The following is a 21,342-nucleotide window of genomic DNA, read 5'->3' on the forward strand; positions in this document are numbered from 1 at the left end:
ACATTAAAGAAAGGCTACAAAGGGATACTCTAAGTGATTAACACTTAGTCTTTGCCCATGTGATTAGACCAAACACTTCTACACTAAATTACAAAAGGGAATGGAGAAAGGGTTAGGTGAAAGGATCAGACTTACTACCATACACTCTCTCTTAAATACTGAGACTATATCCTTCAGGCAGAACAGTGACTGCTATGCTTTAAGAGGATAAGTCAAATCAGCTTTAACACAGTTTTGCCTTAAGACGTGCTTTGCTTTACTGCTCTGTGCTAGAAATCCGTCAGTAGTTAAAGGGGCATAACAACAAATGCCATTAAAAAAATAAAGCACTGATATGCACATCAGTAAGAAAATGTTTCCATTTCAATGTATCTTATAAACAATGCAACATAGGAATTGTCTGAGTTGTCAGCAAAGCTTCTAATGACATATACATGGACTGAAGAGTAGCCATAGAAAAAGACTATCAAGTGGGTCTACTAGGACATCTGGCTAATCGATGGTAAGACTGCCCTATATATACCAAAGCTGCACATAAGCCTGTTTTGATCTCTCTTCTTTGTTTTTTGATTGTTTATTGTTTTGGTTGCCTTCCCCTCCCCCCCCCCCCAAGAATACAATACCCAACACAGACATTTTATTAATTCCTCTCAATTCCCCTGTAAATAAATTATCACATTCCTCCTCAGTTTTTTGATGCATGAGCCTCCCCATGCACCCAGCAAGTTTGCTCACTGTTGCATTGTACTTTGTGTACTGCTGAAGAAATACAGAAATAAGACACACGCTGTGCCTCAGTGAATTTTCAGGACTATCCCTCCACTAAGAGAGTCAAAGGCTATGTTAATGTAAGACACACGCTCCACAACATGGCATGTTTTTCATCAAATTTTTGTCAAATTTAAACCTACATCCTTCATTTGCTCTGGTCAGGAACTGACACAACTAGCCATGTATAAAACTATATTAGGAAGCTCCCGTGCAATTAGATACACCTATTTTCTAAGCTTGTGCAAGAAAGTTTTTCCTATTTAGCACTCTGACAACATGCTGCAAGGCCTTTTTTTTTTAAATTGCTTATACATCTATATTCCAAAATTAAATGCACAAATGAAAGAGCCTGACTGAAGAATTTCAGAATTTTTTTCATGAAACTTTGAAGGACATTTAAAACAAGTCTATTCGCTCATTCTAGTCATCACACATGCTTTAGAATTTCAGACTATATTTGATATAGCTTCAAAATGCCTCTTGTGGGCATTTTGTGTTTTTCCATTGGGGTTAGGTCTCATTTCAGACTTTGAAATATGGTTCTCAATATCATCAAGTAAGAGATCCTAATTAATACTTTTTCATTTTTTCTGCATCAGGTTCTTTAGCAGCTGATCAATTTGATAAAAGTACAGGTCCTGACACATGAGCCACACCCATTAACTTCACCGGGACAACTCAACTCCCCAAAAGACACTTGTTTATGCATATGAGGGCCTATGTTGCAAATACAGTATGGAGAAGTAACATCCTAGTGAAACTCAAGAACAATTAGAGTTCTTAAGTTCCTAGCTAACTTGCCAGTTACATCAACCATTTTTATGAAAAATGGCATAGATTATTTGGGGTGGGGTAGAGGGTAGGAAGAAGAGTTATCTCTGAGGAAAACATTAAGTGTGTAATGATACAAAGTATTAATAGACTAAGCATTAATAATTCTGACATAATTACATTTCTCTGGGAAAAAAAAAAAAAAATCATTCTGCCTACAGCAAGTCTCTGCAAGACTTCTCTGCTGTCTTCTCACATACTATTTGCTGTTGCTCCAGAAATAAAAGCTATTACAAATAAGGATGATGATAATAAACCCACAGGGACAAAAGGAATGCCAGGCAAAACAGATCTGTTTTTAAGTTATAAATTGTCAACAAACTTTTTTGTAGCATTACTTGAAAAAAACATATCTTCAAAACATAAGGAAAGAAAAAAAAAAGCACAGAAACACTTCCCTCAGGAATACAAGTCTTGCTATACTTTGCATTAAGCATTAAACACAGGACACTTAGTCAATACATACAATGCAATGCAAATAACATATATGGTAAAGCCTCATAAGAAATGCAGAATTTTTCACAATATACTTGCTCTTTGTTATTCTCTTAATTATACAAAAAAATTAACATGATATTCAGTGCTTCATGCACATGCTAAGTAAAGCCTTCAATTCAGAAAACAGTAGGGGTATACCACTAAGTTTAGCAAATACTGATTTGCTCACCAACCTTTCCAGTTGACAGAAATTTTTCTTTTACCACTATGAATGCTGTTTTTGCATTTGCATAAAATATATTTACCTATTCAAAAGCCTTTAGCTTGCATAAAAAAAGAGAGGCAACGATACCTCTTGTAATTGTAGCTCTTTCTTCTTAGCTGATAAATTCAAATGCTTTTCTAACAAACTGTAGTTCTTCTCTGTCTCTTTATCAAACTTCTTCTTTTCCTCCTAGACAGAGAAACAAAGTAACATTCGTTTATATATAAAAATGTAAGAAAAGCTGCCTTCTTTCTTCTTTTAAAATTCTACTTAATCAGAAACAAAGAGAAACAAACTATTGTAGCTCCAATAACTACGGAAAAGTATGTTTCCCACTCATTTTTTAAATTAATTTAAAGGCTAACTTGAAATGAAATCCCACTGCATCATTATGGTGAAGCTTATCACACAAATGCTTACATCTTCTAAGTTAAAAAAGCCAAAAAAACCACCTCTTCTTGATTTATTGCATTTTTCATTATTTTCAGGGATCATCCACATCATCTTGTTCTTGAATAGAGGACTTCAAGGGAAATATCAGTTTCACTGAAAAAAAGAACTTTCTAGAATCGACAGGGGAAAAGTTCCAATAGTTCCACAGTTCAAAACCCAAAGTGAATACAGCTCCATATTCCATAGGTTTTCTTGATTTTAAAGCCATACAAAGACCTCTGTGCTGAATTCCTGCTTCTACCAAACTGTTGCTGCGCCCGTGGAAAAAAAAAAGACTTTTTAAAATAAAGAAAAATCTTCATAAAACCTAAAATCATGCTAGCAAAAGAGAAACTCTCACAGACACATATGAATATCATTTGCACATGCAAATCCATTTCTCTGACCATCAAAAGCAACGTATTGGAAGAGGGACCGCCATTAAATGTTTCTAGGAAATCTGAGTTCTTAGATCTAATTTAGTAGAAGACATTGCAAAGGGTTGCAAAACAACCCTTTTGCTTCCTCAGTTTTAGTTTCCTAACTCTGTGTGTTAACACAGAAATCAGTATTGATGAAATCAACCAACCAGTTTTGAAGCTATCTTTAGTGTAACTAATTGCAGCTGAAAATAATCTAAAATAAGTAAAATCGAGTATTTAATTACATATTCAAGATTTACTCATCAGAAAGACACCAATTTAATTAAAATATTTTCCCATCATCTGTCAATTTGGAATTTCATTTAAATGTATTCTACCCAACGTACTGGTTAGACTCTACAGACGTACTAGCTCTTTTTTTTCTCTTAACCTTTCATTTTTAATAATACAATATATAATACATTATAAGTGATACACATTTTTGTTCACTGAATGATTGGATTCAGAAGATAGCATTCTATTAAAGAGGGGATCTAAGCTGTTTAGGATTGCTTCTCAGCAAGTGCTTTTACCAAAAATGCTAGTTTTTTCTCCATTATGAGTCTAACAACTTCCTCTAAAAAAGCTGCCACAATATTCATTACCAACTGAGAAACATTAAGATATGCATATGGTATTAGTGTAATTAGAGATAACATACTAGCATATGGGAAATTGGGGGGGGGGGGGGGAGAATCTTTGTGTTTATATTAGCAAAATTTCCATTGATCTGGTCAACATTTGAGAGCTGCCAGAAAAAAAGAGTGCTACTGACTTCTAAATAGGCAAAGCCAGAAACTTTACCCATGTAGTCTGGGATGAGAGCAGCAACACCTTTTACTAAGGGGTAATTCAATAAGGGTCTCAGCTTCCAGCACTACGGAGCTAAACTTTTTTTCTTTTCTTTTTCTTCTTAAGCCTAACTCAGAACATTTCATCAGCAGGGGATGTAAGATACAGGAAAACTGAGGCAGCAGATTCAACTTTTATTTTGTAATGGTAGAGTGTAAGTTTTTGCTAAAGCAAATACTACACAATGTTCCAGATATATTTCACTACTAGATGCCATAACTTGGTTTTCGGAGCTAAGCAGTATTATATTTCCAGTGTCAGTACTTTGATTATATTGAACAAATTTTCAGTTAAGAATATTCAAAGAGTTAAATATTTTTAGAGGATTTTTATTTAAATGTTACACAGTTATGCAAGTCTGTTCTATTTAAGGTCACTGAGAATTCTGTCCAAAAAAAATGGCTAAATCACAAATAAGAGCTTCAGCTTCACAGAGACAGTATGCAGGGACACAAGGGAAGAAACATCCATCCAAACAGAATGCGAGATGTAGACTGTGTGAACCTAACTTGTCATGTTAGAAACATCAGGGGCAGAATTCTGACTAGGAAATGAGTGAAGTTCATGAGATAATTTAAAGCATTAGGAGTTCTCACCCCAAAACCGGCAATGTTCTTTAACACCAAAATTACCGTTGAAATAATTCATTCATTACAGCTGCTTCTATGACAATAGATTACATTTAGAACAAATTCTCTTTTTCCTTGGAAGACTCCCTATATTACAGATCAAGTTTTTACTGTATGTTCGTTGGGATGTCTGATATACTTCTCAGAAGTCCATTAAATTACACAAAGCTCACTGTACTATTGAACTGTAATGATTTATTATCAACAGAGCATTTTCCATTAATGAACACTGAAATCATATTCAGAACATGTTAATCCTTCCTGCTAAAGTCCAAATGTATAGCGCTCTCGTAACTGAAACATTATCTTAGCTATTAAATATCACTGCTGATGAAGTCATGAAATTATAAAATAAAACATCTGCAGAGTGATAGTTTAAAAATGTATGAATTGAGTTTTGCAACAGAAAACTGTGTTAAATAGCTGGTTTTTTTCCTTTTCTTTCCTTTTTTTTTTTTTTTTTTGAATAAGCATTTAAATTTCTCACTGGAAGAAGGAAGGTAGACAGGTAGAAAGAGGTCAAACTTGTCCTTGTTACTGTTATCCAAAGCTAGTCTGTATTTAATACAGGAAGTTTACTTTGCCTTTTTTTTAAATATACACAACATAGTGACAATTTAAAAAAAATTACTGAACATTTTCACTACAAAAAAAAAAAACTTTGAATGAGAACTTGTCTTTAGCCTCTCCATCCCTATTTTTTTCCACTCATACAGAGGCAATGAGTTATTTATTCAAAAAAAAAAAAAAAGGCAATTTTCACTTTGCAGGTTGCAAAAATACAGTTAAAAGCATATGGATGAGCAAGCTCCTTTGGATAGTTAATATTTTTCAGCCTTTGATTGTGCAACTGCAAGCAAATACAAAGCAGAATAGAGTTACCCATTAGGAAGGCGGGCATGCTGTTAACAGGATTGCTCCTATTCCAGACACAAGAGATAAGGGAGGGGGAGGAGAGAAGGAAGGGAAAGGACACATTCTTCTCTTCTTGAAACATACTTTCCATTTGTTTCTGAAGCAAGTTCTCAAAGTAGAAAAAAAGTAAGTGTGAATACATGAAATATAAACAACAGTATCTCTCTGCCAAATACATGTCATTACTGCAATGCAATCCAAATAGAGAAATTAAACAAACTTATCATAAAGGCAATGAGGGACAAACCTTTACAGCTCCTAGCTGCTCTTTCCTAAATCTTTCCAAAGGTTTGATCAGAGTTTCAGTAACACTGAGTGCCTAAAGAAAAAAAAGCATGGGTTAGGTTTCTGTAGCTGGACTGACAAGTCACTTTAGCATCAGCAATAAAAAGAAAAAAGCAAGTAAGCTCTGGGGTAAAATAAAGGAGAAGCATGCAAGTTAGGAGTCTTAAGTCCTAACTCAAAAAAATCACATCTCTGAGTTCATTCAAGTTTTCAAAATTTCTATCCTTTATTTCAATCCACTGTCAGGAAAATTAAATCTAAAACAAATGCAGAAATTTCAGAAATTTACAGGCTGCAGCCAAACTGCAACTGTTTTACTTGTGCCAGTCTTGCAGATCAGGTTGACGGTCTCAATGACTGAACACCAGAATGAGACACAGGACAAATGATTTTCATTTGGGGACACAAAAATTTCTGCAACAAAAAACACTACAAACAACTGCAGAATAGACTACTGAGTAGCAAATAATAATCTTTTAACACACAGTTAAAGCCATTAGGCATTGATATACATATTTCCAAATATTTATATTTAAGTACATTAAGAAAACCTTAAGTTAACCTAAGTTATAAAATCAAGAGGTGTAAAGTCAAGAAACAATAGGTTTAGTTGACTGGGCAAGCATCCACTGGTGTACTTACGATAAATGGCCTCATAGCCATACTAAAGAGAAAGAAAAAGGACACGATATGGCATTATAAGACAGAAAACTGTAGCTTATTAGATCTGGCCAGCAAACAGTTTCTAGTTCACATGAAATTTCACCAGAGATGGAGCGGGGTTGGGTTTGGCGCAAACAAGGCTTAAAATTTAAAAAAATGTTTGAAATATCAGCAAAGGTTGGAACTTCTTGAATGCAACAGCAGCACACAAAAAGATAGCAAGAGCGTCAGAGGTGTGGAGGAGCAGGTGGGATCATTTTGGTCTCAGTCCCAAGGCAGACCCACAGAGTAAATCACGCCCAGAACTGGGCTTAGCACAGCCACAGGGCTGAGTTGCCAGGAGTCCAGGCAGAGCTCCCTGGAAGCCCACCTTAAATACAACAGAAGGCTTTCTCTCGTTTTTTCCCCCCCTTCAAATGTGAAAAGTTTCAGATAAAACACTGCAGGCTTAAAGCAGCCTTCTGGAACACTTCTGAAAAGCTCTTATCATAAAACACAAGAGGGATGTATTAGAGATCTGGCACAACACAAATCTGAACAGCACTGTCTGCTCCCACCCACCCCCGGAGCCATGCAGGGATTACTGTGGGAGTCATCCAGCCAATTCACTGTAACCAGAGCAACCCAGATTTTTAAACAGCCACGGCAGCATGCTAACCTATGTAGCTAACTGGAAACACAAATATCTGGCAAGTCTGGGCCAAACTGCATGTTGCACAGTCATCCATACAACAGATACTTCCTAACTTCAGAGCACTTCTTCTCGTGGCCCAAACTTTTTCTTTCTGCATCTGTTTCCTGATTTTGTCAAAAACACTTAAAGCACCCTTCAGTCCACCCTTGGTGGGAACAAAAGAAAAAGGAAACCTGACAATTTTGCCTTTCAAAAGTGTACAGCAGCACCAGGCTAACCACCACACAGGACACCCTTGCGTTGAGCTGGAGGGTGGGGGGAAGGACAACAGAGCAACTTCTGCCACGTCTCCAGCCCAGCAAAGAGATATCCTGAAGAGCTCATCCCAAGGCTTTGGGAATGCTCTCGGCAGCTGGAGAACCATTTGTTCCCTGAGCTTCCTCCGCTCCCACCAAAAGAGAGCCAGGGCAGTCAAATGCCCAAAACAGGAGCTGAACTGTGGTTCTAGGAAGGATTTAGCCCACCTGGCAGCCTGTCCACACATATCCTAACTACTCAAGCAGTTACCAGGAGTCTCCAGGGTAGTTTTTAGGACACTCAGGTTTTTCAAATTTTGTCAGGCTCCCAAAACTTTCCTGGAAATTCTTTGGGGCTGAAAGGAAACAGTAATTTGGATTTATAATTTGATCAAGCACCAGAAACAGCTTCCTGGGATGCAGCAGAAGTGCCTGAGGACTGAAGGATCTCTCCTTGCTGACCGCAAGGATTCTCACAACTCAGAGTGGAGAACTGCTCACTGAAATCACAGATAGTCCTTCTATATTGGAAAACTTTAAGAAGTTTCAATTGTTTCTGCCAGTTTCCTCTATATTGACAAAATGAGGGAGAAAGCTATGACACCTCCTCAGAGCAAAACTCAGAGAGGATGACACTAGCTGCCAGGAGGTAAGAGCACCAAGGTTGGTGGAATCATTTAAAAGCATTTAAAGGTAGCAACTGAGCACTGAAATGGTTAGAAGGTTGAAAATAAGTATCTAACAACAAGTTGCTTATTGGTCGTTTGAACTTTTACACAAAAAAAGTGTAAGATCAACAGGCAGTGAAGGTATGCTGAACATGAAGTCTAAGTCAAAGAAAACCATAGCACCTTGACGTAACAGAAAGGAAAAAAAAAAAGGGGGGGGGGGGAAATCCACACGCAGAAAAGGCTGTGGTTTATAAACCAGCAGGGCTGGCTGCAAATCACTTGGTCTGCTACACTCCTGTGCAGCATTAACCATGGGAACCACTACAGGAATTTGTTTGAAGCAGAAAATAATCTTTAAATCAAAATGGGATGTTCCCTCAGCGACTGCCAAACAGATTCCACTGCTGCCAGTGGTATGATATGCCAGTAACTCTTTCATTAAAAGAAAAACAAGCCCCCCCTCCTTCCAAAAAAGACATTTCTCATTTTGCGCAACTTAAACTTTTGTTAACAGATGCCTCTCCAGCAGAATTTTGCCTGCCATACAGCTGTTTATGATTTGTCACCCCCTTTGCTTTCTGTGTCTGGGTTAAACAATGGGGCTCTTGAGTATTTCTTGGTGAAGTGGGATTTTGTAGATCTTTGGTTATTCTCATGAAGCTTCATACCAGGGCCATACATAAAAATATGAGAGGAATATTTCCTCCTCACTGAAATGAGCATGTATGTGAGTTTATATGTGTATAAATGGAAACTGTCGACAAAGACATGACTGGTAAATTTAACAGTGAATTACAGAGCTGTTCTTCTGACTGGCAGAAATAAAAATGAAGTTCATAATTAAAATATGCACAATACTAGATTAAATAGGGAGGCATTCGCACTGTTTTCCAGTACTTAGAATCCAGTGCTTGTCATGAAAAGCTACAAAAAGATGTGCACTTATTTATAGAACAAAAACATTATTTACACTGCTATTTATTGTTAACTTAGTTTATTTATAACTTGGGAACTCAAAACAACACTTTTCTCTTTTTCTTTTTTTAAACCATGGATAACAGATCAGTAGACAAAAAAAGTAAAATTCTCCCAGTATAAGGAAATAAGCTAAGGATCACTTGAATATATTCGTCATTACCACTTGCACCTTCCTTAAGAGCTAGGACCATGTTAAAATGTAAAATTTCCAAGAAAAGTTATATTAGGCATTTAAGTTAAACATTCAGTAATATAAAATTACACGTTCCTTCCTCTTTCAACTTCTTTCTTAACTATTAAATTAATTTTCATCACTCTGCTCCTCTAATCCTGGCAGATTATGATGATAGGAATGTACTACTTAAAGGGCAGAAAAAAAAAAAATCCTTTCTTTTCTTTATATCTCTGATCTATCCAAACCTAACTGAAAGGAATATATACTCAATTTTAAAATCTGGCAGGCAAACTATGGAAAGTGTAAGTCGTAAATGAATCAATACAAAGAGGTCATGTCTCAGGTAACAGTATCTTAACCAGCTTTATGAATGTCAAAGTCTCAGGAATGCTTTAAGAAATGTTTAACCCAATGTGCACACGTGCCTCGGGCAGACAGTCTGAAACTGCTTATGCTATTCCTGTTCTATTTGCTGCACCTATGGAAAGGTCAAAGAATTAACTTAACTTGAACATAAACCTGGCAATAGCAGCAATAAAATCATCATTGCCATCATCACCTCAGAAGATCACTGTATCCAACATTTCCAACAACATCTTAAAGCAGGCTTTCAGCTTTGTGTATACCTCCTAATTTCATATGCCTTTACAAAACTCCACCTGCTCAGGCAGAGAAATTGTACAGAATGGTGATAATCCTGACTTTTCCAGCTCCCTGTTCTTCAAAAGAAGTAACAGGTCGTAGATTAAGGGGCCCAAACCAACATTTCCTAGAGCAGCCCACAAAGGCACAGACTAAAGCCATTAGCAAGTGCATTTACAGCTGTTTGCTACTTCATCAGTCAAGTCAACAAGATCCAACAGGTAACTTACCAGTCAATGCCAGTCCACAAGATGACTCCCTTTAGCCTGTCACTTATTCCCTTCTCAGAGAAGGTGGGAGCATAGCTGCTTAGGGAGAAATTGCTTCCCCAAACACCTCCTCCTATGCACTGTAACCTGACAGACAGCACCATCCACCAGCATTCAATGCTCCTCATGCTTTCTCACCCTCCTGCAGTAGGCAGGAGCAGTCTAAGTTCCCGCTTCCCTTGCAGGCACAACCAGGCTTGTCTTGTGGAGGAGGAAGGCTGCTTGCGTGGGCTGTAAAGGAGTATCAATCCACAAGAGCTGTCCCAGAAGCTCAGTCCAGCCCCTGTGGCTAAAAAGGCTAGACCAACCTTAGTTAATCAAAATTCGTTTTGCTTATTAGACAAATGCAGCAGTAGCCTCCCAGCTTTCATCCTAAAAACGTCCTTAGAACTCAGCCTTTACTGGGAGAACTGGAAATTACACATTGCTCATCAACCACTCTGGTGGTCAGGTAAATATGTACGCTGACTCTGCTCCATTCTGAATTTAAGCATTCTCCCGTACAAGACAGGTTTACTGAGAAAGAAAAAAAAGAAGCCATAAACATACACCTTGCTGCAGACTGCACAGCGACACAGGAGTGCCGAGTTCCCAATTCTCATCCCAGGAACTGGAATGCAGATTAGATGCCAAAGAGAAAAGAGGGTTTTAAGTTTCTCAGCTCACCAACTGGAAAGATTTACTTGCAGACAGGGGCAGAATTGTTTCTCCCCTCAACAAAGCAAAGAGGGAGGCCGCCAGTCAGTAGGGCAGAGCTCATGAAACTGAGCAAGTGCCAATGAAACTAGATCTGGGAAGGAAGTTTTGCCCTACTGAGTGCAAGAGAATGCAGAAAGGAAGACATACCTAGCAGTGATTCAATAACAAAGTAGTTAACACTGCTGCTAAATAAAGACATTACTTTTAATAAAGAAATTTACTACCTACAGCTGCACTTCTGCTTACAGAGGATATAGCCTGCCTGTGTTTTTCCTAAGAAATTGCAACATTCAGCCTAATAAAAAAGCTGATTCTGATACCTCCAGTGTTGGAGGAGAGGGAAATATATAAAAATTATTTTTTCCTCCAAAAAGCTTTCCTGCTTTGTTACTGAAATTTCTCAAAGCATTAAGATATACGCCTGAAACCCTGTATTATGTAACTTTGTAGATACAATTCCACTACTGAGGACATCAGATGTTACTTGCGAAGCCTTAATCTCTATTCTTTCTTTTCCCATGAGAACATGATTTGCTCTTACAGTTACACGAATGTGCTCCCGGTTAGTTGCACAGCCAACTCTCCTGCCAGTATGCCCTGCAGACAGAGTGGTATATTTCTCTAACCACTTCTCAGCACTGGTTTTGTATTTAATTGGAGCACTGATGATTGCAGTCAGTGCAACCCACACCCAAAACTCGTTTGTTTTCAAATGCAAGTTTTCTTGTAAAAGTGTCTGGATTTTCTCACTACTCTAGAGCTTTCCCTGTAGCTTTACGATCTTAAATAATGAAAGGCCCTCAGCCACACACTGGAACTACAAACATGGGTGTTTGAGTTTTTTGGGTTTTAGAAGGACTGGAGTGTATAGACTAAAGGATTTTTAAGGGGGTCTCATAGCACATTAATACTTGTGTATCTTTGCATGTGTGCAGAAGCTATAAAAAAGAAGTGACGTCCATTCCTCTGGATTCATTTGCTGTGGAGGAAGCCATCTGGTAACAAAAGAGTCAGGCAGACAGATATATCTGTCTTGGAGACAATCTGTTTTGTACATTTCTGAGATGCCAGGAGACACCCTTAACAAACCAAACCACCTTCCTCTTAGGTGTTCCAGAAAACTACCCCTGGGGTTTGGTAAGATGACAACTTTCTCAAGTTGTTCCAGGGAGAATTTCCTAGATCATTGGTCCACTGCCCCTCAAGCCGCAATACAGGCAGACTCCTGTGCTCTGCACTTTCTAGCTCTTTAAAAAGCAGCAGCCTTGGCTTACAGAGAATGTAATAGCAGGACTCCTGAGTCCCCCCTTTTAGTCAAAGGTTATTTCCCGTTCAGTAGAAGTTTATGACTGATCTAAAGGACAGACAGCTAAAAATGCCTCCTACGACCTATCTGCTATACTGTGCTCTGCTCTGAAAGACTGTTCGCATTGATTCACTTGCCGTGAAACTACTGGCCTCAAAAATTAAATTGGTATCATAAACAAACAATACAAACAAAAAATTATTTCATTTTTTAGAAAAAGAGAATTAAATGAAGACAGTGGTTTTTAGTAAAGATTACTTAATAAAAGCTATTTAATAGTCCTGGCTTTTGAGTAAGTTTATTCTTATGAAATACATTCCACTATAAAGAGAAAAATACTACAAAGCCATAAACATAACAAACAGGAAAAGAAATAAAGAGAGACAGAGTTTCACAAACAGCAACAAATCAGCTTTGCCCCATCTGAAGTGGAGGAAAGCTGTGGATAACTCCTCCAAAGAAAGACCTTGCCTTAGCAAACCCAATACACGAGAGCTGAACAGCATGACACACCAGAACATCGGTGTGGTTCTCGTATGACCAGAGAATCACTTCCAGTCCATGCTTTGAAATCAGCAGTTGTATAAAGATCTTGACAAAGTGAAAAGGCTGCTCAGGAAAAAGAAATAGCATAATGCTCATTTTCTTCGTACATGGCAAAGCTCACTGCTGAGCAAAAAGATGCCACTGAAAGGCAAGGAATCCAACAGTGAACAACGGCTTCAATGTTCGGTCAAGAATGAACTGCTCGATTATTGTCAGCACTGTCCTCCACAAGAAACAGTGGTGTTATTAACAACCAGCAAAATCCAAACTGGTGACAGCTTTACAATGCAAATGCCAAACATTTCCCATTGATGAAATAACAGAATGAAAATTCTCTAGTGAGTTATGTTGATGCATGTGAGACCACAAAGTTATCTGGAAGAGGAAGCTAGTGGTAACAGAACTTTTCAGCCATATTCACTCAGAGGTGGGAGGAACGCAACCAGAACTGGCTTTGTACGGTTTTTTCTGTTGTATGGACAACAGTCATCTTTATTTTATAGATTAACATGCACAAGTTCCTATGTAACTCGCAAAACAATTTCAGAAGACTGTATATAACATTCAAAAATAAATATATAAATAAAATCAAACATTCAATGTCAGGAATCACCAAAACATAGAGAGATGTGCCTGAAATAGTCATAGTTCCGCATCCATGTTCCATATTCCAATAATTATATGATTGCCATCTGGCCTCATGCCACGCAGAAGAAAAGTGAAGGCTGGGCAACGAGATATGGCAGCAATTGTTCTGCATGTTTCTAAAACTGGAAAATGTTTTATTAAATTGGACAATTTGCACAAAGAAAAAAAAGGATCTAGGTCCTGTGATTAAGGTAGTCAAATGCTGTTCCTGAGAAATTCCGTTTTATCTGTGCCTCTATCTCTGCATCTGAGATGTTCAATATGCTGTTGGCAGCCTAATTTTTCAGAAGTGGTCACCAATTATGTCTTTTCCACTGTCTTGGCAGATCTATTTAGTAGTCTGCACTGTCAGTGAACTTAAAAGGATCTGAACATACAGAGTACTATATAATGCCTTGAACTCTTATCAAACAGATCTTGAATGCATCTTACATACAAAACTACTGGACTTTTTTTTTTTTTTACCCTAAATCCGTGAGTAAACTGATTGCTCCTTCACACCAATCTCTTCAGATTACTGTGAAGATAGATTAGATTCATGAACCCTTAAATACCCATGTGCAGAGGACGAAAGAAAAGCTCAGAAAAATTAATACCACCATCTTCAACAGCAGGGTAAACCAGTGTAAACTAAATACAAAGAGTCACTGAACAAAAGGTAATAGTAAGCTATTCATGAACACTGTATGTTAAGTGAGCACTTAACCTGTGAAATAAATACTCATGCACTTAAATACTTCATAAGAGGTAAGTATAAGTAAGTATAATATGTACATATTTGCACAGATGATTTAAATTCTACCTTTAACCTTTTGAGTGTATGCCTTTGAACCTTAACAACTTCTTTTAACTTGGGAAACAACAACTGGGAAACCTCTCCCCTTCTTTTTTTCTTTTTTTTTTTTTTTTGAGAGGAAGAAGAAGAAGAAAGAATAAAATAGTGACTTCACTGAGATATTTCCTTAAAAATCCATAGAGAAACAGTTTCTCACGTTCCTGATACATGCTGGGAATAATTCTGCTTTTGCAAGAGATGCTATTTTGAATTTGATTCCGACAACCTGGTAAAACTGACAAAGAATGCAAAAGGATTTTTGAGAGGCCAGGACTGCAAAGATACCTATGGCATAAGAACAACAGTCTTTCTTTTTTGCAAAAAGGAAAAAAAAAGGGGGGAAAAAAGTTCAAAAAATAACTATGTAGCACCTTTCCTTCGAAGATATCCGAAGGAACAGAAGTGTGCCAAAACTGTAGCAGGAAATAGAAGAGACCATATCAAAGTAAAACAGCGAGTTTATATTGCCTTGGGAAATTACAGGAAACATAGTAAGGTGAATATAATTGTATCATAAATCCTATACAAAGAGAAATGTGATGGAGTAAAAAGGAAATGCACAAGTACTTAGGGACAAAGTTAGAAAGACTAAGGCAAAAACATGTTTTATTTGGCAAGAGGCAAAGAAAACCCTAAAGAAAAGGGGTTCTTCATATGTATTTCAGAAAACAGAGAGGAATGAACCTATAAAACTATTATTTAACTGGAAAGAGAGTTAAAACAAACCAACATTTGACTGTAAGACAACAGCAGATTTTAATAATCTTCACAAAGGAAAAAAATCTCAGTTAATTATAGCAAAGCATCTAACAAAGTGGGAAAAAAACTGGATGTTAAGGAGAGTAAGGATTTTTTAAGAACAATTAGATATATTCCTACATTATGTAACTGAAGAATTAATTGCATTCAAGTCAGAAGGGGCTTTGCTTCAGAGTAGTTTAGGAACTCAGCAAAGCAAAGCAAAGGGAGAGGCAGCAAGGTCCCCGAGGATGGTAGAAGAGCAAACACAGCAGCAACTTAAAAGTGAGAAGAGGAGGAAAAAGCAGGAACAGAGAAAGTTACAGACCAGACGTAGCAACTCTGATACTCAGTAAGTCCTGGAACACACTATAGAAGGTTAAAAGCTACTTTGAATTTGTTAAGAACAATATCTAGTTTCCTTTTTGAGGTCAGCTGATCTCGTCAACAAAGTCTTCAATGCTGACCCACACAACGTTCTCAAAAGCAAAGGTGGTGACCTGGTCTTAACAAATAAACCACAGGAAGAATGAGAAAACAACATCCTGGTTGCAAAACTACCCTGAGAAATACATGTTCAGCTAAGAGGACATTTCAAGCATCATATAGGAAACTACAGCCAAGTTTCCTGCATGATCCAATTTTCAGTAGCAATTTATGGAGTGACTTATCAATAACTCCACCACACTAACATGCGTGTGGAGTTACATAAATCCAAGAGAAAATGTCAGTGTTTTCAGAAAGCAGGATTAAAAATAACTTTGACATAAAAGAGAGATGGTCTAAAGTCAGTGTAATTAAATTGAATAAGGAAAAATACAGATGTAAAACACCACTTTGAAAGGGTAACAATGAAAATACTACTATGAAGGAAAAGTTATCAGTTTCACTCTATGACTACTGTAGAAAAGTTCCCAAGAAGTTCCCAGCTTAACTTGCAGTAAAGGAGACTTAGGATGGCTATCAGGTGAAAAAATAGAAGAATAAACATTGGAGTAAACCTAGAGAAATCCTTGTTCCTGGAACTTTTTTAAAGAATAGGTTAGACCAGCACTCGTCAGGGATCATCTAGGTATACATGCCGCAAGTCACATCTCTGGCAGGGCTGCAGGCAAATGCAACCAACTCACTCAATCCTGGCATGGGAGTAAACTAACCAAATAGGACATGAAACGCTACTAGACAGGACCGGAGAGATTGCTGGACACAGCTCGTAACCATGAGAGACACTGACAAAAGTTACAGACAGTGCCATGAGGGCTGACTGAACTTCCAGCGTGATTAAGGGAGAGTTATGTGAGAAACAGGTGAACTCTAGAAGCAGCTAAAGGGCAGGACGGAGGACCTCCAGGAGGGGAAGCATGCACAGCCAGCACATCAGGGTGACCGCACCGGTAGTGTGTCACACACCAGTAGTGCAGCCACACCCGGTAGGGACAGAGCATCTTAGCATCTCCATGTTGGTGCTTGTTCGTCGCCAACCTTTTCCTACTAGCCTTGTGAAGTTTCCTTTCATCCCTGCACTTCCACAACACTTTTGTAATGTCAAAGGACCAGAATGTAAGTCCTGCAACTCCATTCATCCTTAACATTTCCAGAATATTCTCAGGGACAAAGTGACCTATTTCCTATCTGCCCTGGGGAATGTCACCAAACTACGGTGCTATGGAAAAACGTAACTTGTTTTTGTATCGGCCACTCCATAATAATTTCAGTGAAATGTTTGGATTAATGCCAACTTCCCTTTTCACAAGCAACTAAATCCTTTGACAGGGATACAATTCCAGCAGCCTTTGAAGGAGATGGGAGAAATGGTAAAACCATGAAGTGCAAGACTCCAACATCTGAATGAAATTATTAAATATCCACCAAATAAATATTCACCAGACAAATGATAACCAAACAAGTAAATTTATGGTAAACTAACAGAAAGTTTTATGGACTCTGGATTCACCACAAACCATACTTTCAGAAAACCATGAGAAGTGTAGGTGATGAGTATTTAATTTCAGTTTAGAATGTATTTTAAGTGCAAATTTGTTTCATTTACAATAAGGTTGTGAAAAAAATAACCCTCTTCTCAAATATTTTAAAATTAAAATGCACAGCAGTATCTGAAATGCCTTTAGTTCTATAATTATTCATTGATTTCTTTAATTTTACTTTATGTGACTGAAATTTATCTCCAATTCTGCACTGAAACTGAAGTGAGCAGTCAGAAACCTTCTGATCATCTTCAAAATGGTAAGGGGAAAAGTGCTCAATAAAGAGCATTCTTAACAAAGAAGACTGAACGCTTTTGGAAAAAATCTTGCTATATACTTTGCATCTTAATGGAAAGTCTTTGGATCCCTGACCTGATTCCAAACATCTGTGAGTGCAACATGCCCTAATATTCTCCATGGGAGTATCTCTAGAGCTCATGCCACTGTTAAAACATGCACTGAGAAGTCAAAAAAAAAGTCAAGAGCAGCAGCCACTGAAAATGATCTTTACCAGTCACCACACAATCATTTTCTCAGAGACTTATGGCCACTGTTATATTAACTCACTCTAGAAATGATACATAACATTTGCTAGACTACAGATGCAATGAAAAGGCCACACATCTGGTAACTCAGAGAATATATTCTGTTTCTATTCGGAATTAAATATTTGCCCCACAATATTTTATACTCCCCAGTTCTTCAAGAAACTGTCACTGTTCTAACAAATACTGCATTTCATCCTTTTCTTACAGAGAACCTGACATGAATTAGCTTTTAGTGTGATAATGCCTTCTGTGTAAGCACGGGCATCATACAAAAAAAAAAAAAAGTAATACTGTTTTGTGGCATCCAGTCTGAAAAACGGAAGTGTTTTACTATACTGATGGACAGCACTGGATTCTGCACAGCCTACTGTGTTGGTAACCTATCACTGCTGAAGATCTATTGATACAGTCACTGAAACGTGCCACATAATTCTGAAGTCCTGAAGCTGACATCTCTCAAAAACCTGCTATCAAAATAGTGTGGAAAATAATGTGACCGGCTATAAAGTATTTTTCATTGTAAAACTTCCCAAAGACTTTCACTAATTAGATGTATGGAACTTCATTAAAATAAAATACAGCTATGGATGGCAGGAAAAATCAGAGTAAAGACTACACTTCAGAATTACAAAAAACAAAAGAAGCATTCAAACACACTTGAGCAAATCCCTACAACTTGGCAAAATAACTCAAGATACTGGAAAATTGTCCCTACTGTGTAAAGACAGTATTCTTCAGGAATGTGGAAGGAACCACATAGACCCTAATTCTGACCCAAATGTGGTTCCAGATCAGAACATACCAGGACATAACACAGCACGCTCAAGGAACCATGACTATTACCGGGCTCAGGACTGCCAGAGAGAGAAATGTTAAAAAAAAAATTGTTCATGAGTTCTTTTCTCACTTATCTACATAGTCCTACACTGCAGGCACAGCTTCTGGCAGAGACAAGCACAGAACACAGATTAGTCTCAGTTTCCTCTCAGCGATGCCAAGTGGTCACTGACTTCCAGGAAGATAAAGATATAATCACATGGCAAATACTGATGAACGTAATTGCTATCTACGCAGATCTAAGAGCATTTCCTAGATGCAGGGTCTGACCACACTCAGAAGAAAACCAGGTACACATCATCTGCTCTGTGAATCCCCACTCGGAAACAAAAGCTGGGCATGCAACTGCAGAGGAGAACCATGGTACCATTCAGAAAGAAACCCCTCATCTTCTGGACAACTTAGGAAATCAAGATAGCAAGGTGTATTGCAGAGCTCTCAGCTCACAGTCTACGTGCAGCCTAACTGACCTGTATTACACTAAAACCCTAAGCAATCACAGGCACGTGAATGAAGAACACTCCCGTCTATACAACAGAGCAACTAAATGTTTGCAGATACAACCCTCCACCAGAAAGCTCACCTACAAAGAAAAGGTTTGTAAGTCTGCTACTGCATCCAGCCAACAGATTGCATCCCAAATCCACATAAGTGTTGAAGCTGGAGCCACAGAGATCCTGGATCCACATTTGGCCAGCTTCCCAACCTTGAGTGTCCTGCTGCAGTATTAAGTCTTTCATCTTGCTTTTTACTGTAAAAGGTAAACAACCTTATGATGGTTTTTCCATTCACCCCAGCCATAATTTATCAGGGCACTAACATTTTAAAACAACTCACACTTATCTGTCCTTACCATAACGGCTTTCTTCTTTAATGAGAACTAGCTGCTGTCTGTAACTCCAGACTACAGAATCAGAGGCTGCACAATGAGAGGTTTCACTGTTAAGTTATTCATATCAACATCTTGGTGGTTAACAAAGCAGTAAGCAACTTTAACTGACTTTCATCTTACTCTCTGCTATATGTACAGCTTTTTAAAATTTTTATTGCAACTCACCAAAATTTCTCTTTGTTCTTCCAGATTTTTTAAAAAGTTTGAAAACTCATGAAGTGATGCATCTGTAATACAAAACCAGAAACAAAGTTTAATCATGTTGCAGGATGGCAAGGCAAAATATAGCCACTTATAGTCACTTCTTACGTACCTATGTATCTTTCATCATCTGTCTCTGCATCACCAATGAATTCAAATTTAAAGTCTCTCAGAGAATGGGCAAATTTTCTCTGGGCTGCTGAAAGGTCTGCAAGGGAAAAAAAGCACAGATTGAAGGTTAGGGAATCATTTTAAGAAGGCTGGAAGATCCCTCTACCCCTAGAATAATCAACTTTTACAAGAAACTCTTAACACAGGTCTGCCTAAGGACATTACAAGACATCCAATATTGTCTAACCCTCTTCCGATCTCATCTGGGAATTTGTCGCACAGATTTCTTTATACAAGGCTATATAGTAGAAAGTAAGTGTGATCATGTGTACAGTATTAGACCTATTCTTATGCTTCACTATACCACAATTTAGGGCACGGGCCATACAAACAGATCTGTAACTACAGAAGTTTAAGGCACAACACCCAGAGTAAGTTGTGCTGATTGTCTTACTCTGTTAACCTAAATTCACTAATATATTTGTCAGCACACCTATGCATCTTAGGATTTTCTATATACTTTACATAGATAGCTCTGCTAGTGAAACAGTTATACATAAACCAAATTTAAAAGAACTGTTGCACTGGAACTAGAAATTCCATGGAGTTAAACTATGCCAAAGGTTAGTTAAGTTAAATGCACAGCATTAATTTTGTATAGTAACTGTTTTGTAATATTCTTAAAACATTTTCTTCAACCCAATTTTTGCCTATTAGTGTTTGACAATTTGGGGTCAGAGGGCTGCACTCTTACATCCCTCAGGAAGTAATCAGACTCTACATTCAGCCACAATATCATCATTATAAACCCTTATTAAGATTTATACAGCTGTAAATAAGCAGTGTACACACACTTTTCTGTTGTGCTGATATGTGCAGATTGGGAACGTCACAAGTTCTGGAAGGATGGAATCGCTCAATGGAAAAAAAGGATGCATGTCCTGGCACACTCCTACCCAGTAGTAAAGGTTTTATTCACATATTTGTTGTCAGCCAAGGTTAAGGACAATTTGAAATATTTAGTTAATCTATAATCTTTTTCTTATCACATGCAGTTCTGAAGGGCTAAGAACAACTCTTTTAACAGACCAGCTAAGCATTTTGTTCTTTAATATTAACTGGAGCTAAAAGACTATAAACTTGGGGGTTTTTTGATGTTCTTGTTTTGTTTGTTTTTTTTTTTTTTAAAAAAACCAACTTTCTGATAGGTCCTGCATCCAACACATCATATGTTTTATCATGTGTCATAGTCAAGCACAACTTCGACATACAATGCTGCACTGAAAGTTCAGTTCAACCACTTAAAAGGATGTCACAAATACTCTACAAACAGCAAGCACAACCCAAAATGAAAAAAAATGTTTTCTGTTCCTTGCCATTTCACATTCCTTTCTTTTCACCCATTTCTCATTAGTCCTTTCCTCACCTACTGTGTAACAACGCTGTTCCCTGTGATGCCATGTTGCCAGGTACTCACCTCCCCTTTGCAACTGCTTCTAAATCCTGTACATGTACCCTTCAACACATGAAGCAGCAGGATGCTGCACAGGGTTGAAGGAAGAAGGATAAGAAGGTTGAAGGAAAAAGTAACATAATTCCCATGCGAAAGGAAACATGGGTATTTTAACTCAAATGTCTTGTGGGCTAAAAGGCTGTTCATAAAGCAGACAGCAAAAGAAACAAGTTCTGCCAGCTGTGAAAGGCTTAAATATGGAAAAGTTTCTTAAACATCTAATGTTACGCTTATTTGCGAGCCAGGTCACAACACAAGGCTGAAAAGAGTTTATTTATGGGAGAATGGGTCCAACACCACACACTCTCCCAAACT

At 37.8% G+C, this 21,342-nt stretch overlaps 1 protein-coding gene across 2 annotated transcripts in view; it reads right to left on the minus strand.

Annotated features, from left to right (window-relative positions):
- Window positions 1-21,342, minus strand: part of ARHGAP10 (Rho GTPase activating protein 10) — a 154,512-nt gene that overhangs the window by 91,208 nt on the left and 41,962 nt on the right. For both annotated transcript variants that reach the window (XM_050895609.1, XM_050895608.1), the window contains exons 2-5: window positions 19,516-19,611; window positions 19,368-19,429; window positions 5,803-5,874; window positions 2,393-2,494 (exon numbers count right to left, since the gene is read on the minus strand). In XM_050895609.1, the coding sequence (XP_050751566.1) occupies window positions 2,393-2,494; window positions 5,803-5,874; window positions 19,368-19,429; window positions 19,516-19,611 (332 nt within the window). The remainder of the gene's footprint in view (window positions 1-2,392; window positions 2,495-5,802; window positions 5,875-19,367; window positions 19,430-19,515; window positions 19,612-21,342) is intronic.

Source organism: Gymnogyps californianus, chromosome 4 (assembly GCF_018139145.2).
Source record: "Gymnogyps californianus isolate 813 chromosome 4, ASM1813914v2, whole genome shotgun sequence".
NCBI classification, from domain to species: domain Eukaryota; kingdom Metazoa; phylum Chordata; class Aves; order Accipitriformes; family Cathartidae; genus Gymnogyps; species Gymnogyps californianus.